General features: G+C 43.2%; 1 protein-coding gene across 1 annotated transcript in view; it reads left to right on the top strand.

Annotated features, from left to right (window-relative positions):
* Nucleotides 1-275: 275 nt before the first annotated feature.
* The window catches only part of T265_00814 (hypothetical protein), a gene marked incomplete at both ends in the record, with an annotated part of 182,196 nt that continues 178,254 nt past the window's right edge, over nt 276-4,217 (top strand). The window contains one exon of the mRNA XM_009164686.1: nt 276-356. Within this exon, the coding sequence (XP_009162950.1) occupies nt 276-356 (81 nt within the window). The remainder of the gene's footprint in view (nt 357-4,217) is intronic.

The following is a 4,217-nucleotide window of genomic DNA, read 5'->3' as shown; positions in this document are numbered from 1 at the left end:
CGGATCGTCACCAAANGTTCTCTTATACGCCCTTCAGCGAAGTGCACAGCGAATGTGGAATTGGGCAAACGTCTGTGACTCTGAAAGTGGATTCTGGACCACCGTGAAACGGGAAGAGCGGATTGTCACCAAACGTCATCTGTATGATTATTAAAAGTATAGAGCAAATGAGGTACATCCGCTTGATGTTGTGCAACCCAGATTGTTTTCGCTCCAAACGTCCCTATATAGGTTATCGAACTCAGCTTCCTTTAGCAGTATGAGCGTTCAGCTAAATGTCTATTGCCACGCCTGGAGCCGGAGTGGCTGTTGAGGCAGCAGAATTCTTCACAATACGCGATGTTGCGACCAATAATGTGGGTACATGATGTCCGGAAAGATTAATGAAAGCCAAGTTTTTCAGGAGTTATGTTTGGGGAAAGGCGGGGTTCTGTTGAGGCTAATGGTGTGGGTATTCGGTGCTAATTGACCTCTGCGCAGTCATCCACAAAATGCATATATCTGCGTAGCTTCGTTTTGAGTGATTATCGCGTCCTTTACCTGCTTGGCGACTTTTGTGAAAATCAGGTCAAAATCTTCGTCTTTCGATATTAGTCAATTCATTTCGAATGCCTCGGCAGATAGTCTTGTGCGTAGTACCATCTACATGATGATACAACGATTCTGTCTGAGGACCGCTGAGCGACCGATCTTTATTATCTCGAACACGATCTGCATAGTTTCTGCCCAATTCAGTCACAGACATACTGTTGGTTCTCCGTTTTGGGTCCTTGCTTAGCATGTTGTTGGGTTACTCGGTTCTTTGGAGATTTGACCGCATTTCCAATGCTGAACGGCATCGATTGTCCCCGCGATTTTTCGGTTCCGGTCCAATATCATTAAAACCCCGGTCGATGGGGTTTTAATTGTGTCAGACTGTTCGGTATTCCTTATTTATTCTCCTTTAAGCGTTCGTTTGTAATTCGTTTTCCGACCATATTATATCCTGTGTTTTGAAAACATGAACGGGCATATTTAAATGCATAATTTATGTCTAAGTGAGGCGTTTGCGAACAAACCAGAAATGGCGAAGATACACTCATTTGCAAACTAATTTGGTTTTTCGAGAGACTCACCTGGAACCCAGCTGCATCTCTCGTTTGTGAATGAGTTTGCAAAGGAGTATATACTGGCCACTCTAGTGCAATTTGGTTTCAAGTAGAACAAAAGGTTGACGGAAATTCGGGGACTGCGCCCACCTGATGAGCCTCAAGAAGGGCGTAACCGGTCGTGGACTGTCGACGAATTTTCAGCAACCTTATGAGTAGTGCATTACCAATAAACCAGAAAGGGCTGGGGGTGGAAACCCCAACCGACCAAAGGTCACAGCATCCCTCCTACACAACTTTCTTAGCACTACCTCACCCACACAGACTAACAGAAGGTTCAAACGAAGTTCAAGAGGAACCATCAAATGAACCGAACCAGACCCTAGGCAGGACCCAAACACATGTAGGTTTCCCCACCGACCCAACACTTGTTCAACCACTCTAACACACTAAAATCCCTCGGCCGACACCCAACAGAGGTTTAGCTTAACTTAGCTGATTGGTTCTCCTTCCGCCTTAAATCTCGATCAACCTCGGAACCTAGTCACTTGGCCTTACGAAGCTTTTCTGTCAAAAGCGAAACGTTGCCCAGCAATAAATCTACCGATTGTCACCAAACTTTTTCGAAAACAGAAAGTGCTTACTTTTGTGGTGCACCAGTTCGAATCCGTTTACCACTAAAAGAAGCAAACACGAGAAATAGTCAGTGCCAGCAACCGGAATACAATATACAGTTCCTCAAATAAAATCTACTCTGTCATTTATTGATTTCGGTTCCGGGAATATTTAGTGTTTCGAGAAGAACCTGCTTTGGTACGAATAGGTTGGTAACTTTTTCTATACACTATTAGTTAGGACTGGGATTAAGGTGGAAATCGATAAAGCCAGTTTCTAATGGCAAAGTAGAAAATACTTGAGAAAAGTGAAGAGATTTCGGAGATCATTTGGAACGAGCATTCTTCGATCGTATTATGGGGGATTTGGCTCCGTGTGTAGTACATCCGAGTCATCGGTGTTTTTCTGAAACGCCGTTGAGGTAGATGAGGCAGTGCATACTTACGCCATAAGAGTGGATCTCAATTATGGCAGAACTTTACCACCGAGAATTTGTCTGCATTCAGTAGCGTGGTGATGACCCTCGTCGCTCGTGGGTGCTCCTATCTACAGCATTTTTGTGGTTCACTTGGGGAGCACCAGAGTTACGCAAAAATGGACACTCCTAGCCCAGCATTAAGTAGTTGTGGTCGGTCGTTGGCTTGTTCGCTGAGCTGAGCAATCTGATTGCAATTGTTGGATTTCAGGCTAGTCCAACCAGATTTTAACGTGTTAAGCAATTTTATGAGGAGTAACCTTGCCATGGCAATCATTGGTAGGCGCCTCTATCTACGTAATTGTGTCGTCCATCCCGATCACATAGAACGATGCCTGGTGGCCTTGACGAAACAATGACAAAGCACGTGACCTCCCTACATGGCTAACCTGATCTTTTGTTGGCACAGATGGTTAATAGGTATCTGCACTCATTTAAATGCGTGAGATGGTGTCATCTCGACTACTCAGTTCCGTTTCAGTATCTCCCAGCAAAAGTTGAAGGACACTGAAGTCATTTACATTCATTCATGAAACATTTACTAAGTTTCTCTAAACCGTCTTTGTAATTATTGTGGGAGGATTGAGCTCCTGCGAACTGAATACTAATTACAGATATTACCAGGAGACACGTCTGATCTTTCTTTGTGGTAGTCAAAGGCACTCTCATCCACAACCACCGTACGCTTTAAGGAGCAATTTGGCCATCAGCCAATGATAAATGAAACGTTGGCGCCGTCCAGTTTTGTAGTTGTGTACATCACATGCAGACTGTCGTCGTCACGCTTGAAATGCGATGAGACTAAATAATCTGGCTGTCTCGCTTCTCTGTATACAGTCCGGTGATATCAGTTCTACTACACTGAGAAATTTCACACCAGCCTTATAGGAAACGACTACATCGAAGAATCCAGAGCATTTCAAGACACAATCGAATCGAAACTGAAAAGTGATTTCTCTCATTATCGCCTTCAGATCGACAAACAGTTACTAACCTGGTATGATGGTCAACTGAAGATTTGAAGTAGATAGAATGTCCTAGTTACGGTTAGGTCCTGTTCGCAATTCACTGACCTGCAGTTTCTTAAAACTATACATCTTGCAAATCTTTTATCTATGGATTTTCGAGAGATTTCCTAAAAACTAGTGGTGAAGCAAAAGTAAACAGCAACACGGTTGTGTGTTCTGGTATTCGTCGTATATGTTGAGAAAATTTCCAAGTCAACTCAAAAGCTATTTCTAACGTTCACACCACATTTCTTAGGATCCCTCTATCGAAGCGTAAGGTGCCTTAGGAGATGTGTGAACTACCTCGTGTGTACTGAAGCGGTGCACATCAGTCAAGTCTTTTTCATACTTCATACCGATCTATTTTTAGTTCTCTCGCAGGCTTTATCAGTATTGCTGGGGAATCAAATGAGAAATGCCATAGAAACCAAATATGAATATCGAAATTTAACCTTTTTGCTTCATACAGCAGTCCCAATAAGAAAGCCTTTACACTTTTCATCAAGAGGGAAAGAAACATTTTTTACCGTCACGTATTTCAGCCATGAAAATGTTGTCGACTTTGCTTAAGTTGAACAGTGCGATTGAACGACTCATTTGAGATTCTATAAATTTCATGTGTGAACTGAAGAATTCCCTGGTTTGTTCACTTGAAGAAAACGGTAGCGAACTCACGTTCTACTTCCATCAAGGTGATTACAAATCTGTCTTACGGCGAAAGTCCATTTAGCTCTATGGATTCTTCATGAAGTGAAAACTATTTATTTTCATATATGGCACTTTGTGCCTCGTAAACTTGTGGAGATTTCGTCCTGTAAGTGAAGCCAATCTATGCTGAAAAGCCGAGGAGCACTGTGCAGCTGTTCCATCCTTATTGGGAATCATCAGTAGTGCGCATCTCACGAAACTCGTGGCTGAACGGTTAAGTGTTCACACTACTAGCCGGGAGGTCGCGGGTTCGAGACTCTTCGGAGTTTCGTGAGATGCGCACTGCTGATGATTCCCAATAAGGATGAAACAGCTGTACAGTGC

This window comes from Opisthorchis viverrini (assembly GCF_000715545.1).
Source record: "Opisthorchis viverrini unplaced genomic scaffold opera_v5_8, whole genome shotgun sequence".
Taxonomy (NCBI): domain Eukaryota; kingdom Metazoa; phylum Platyhelminthes; class Trematoda; order Opisthorchiida; family Opisthorchiidae; genus Opisthorchis; species Opisthorchis viverrini.
This window is presented reverse-complemented; position numbering and strand designations above follow the sequence as displayed.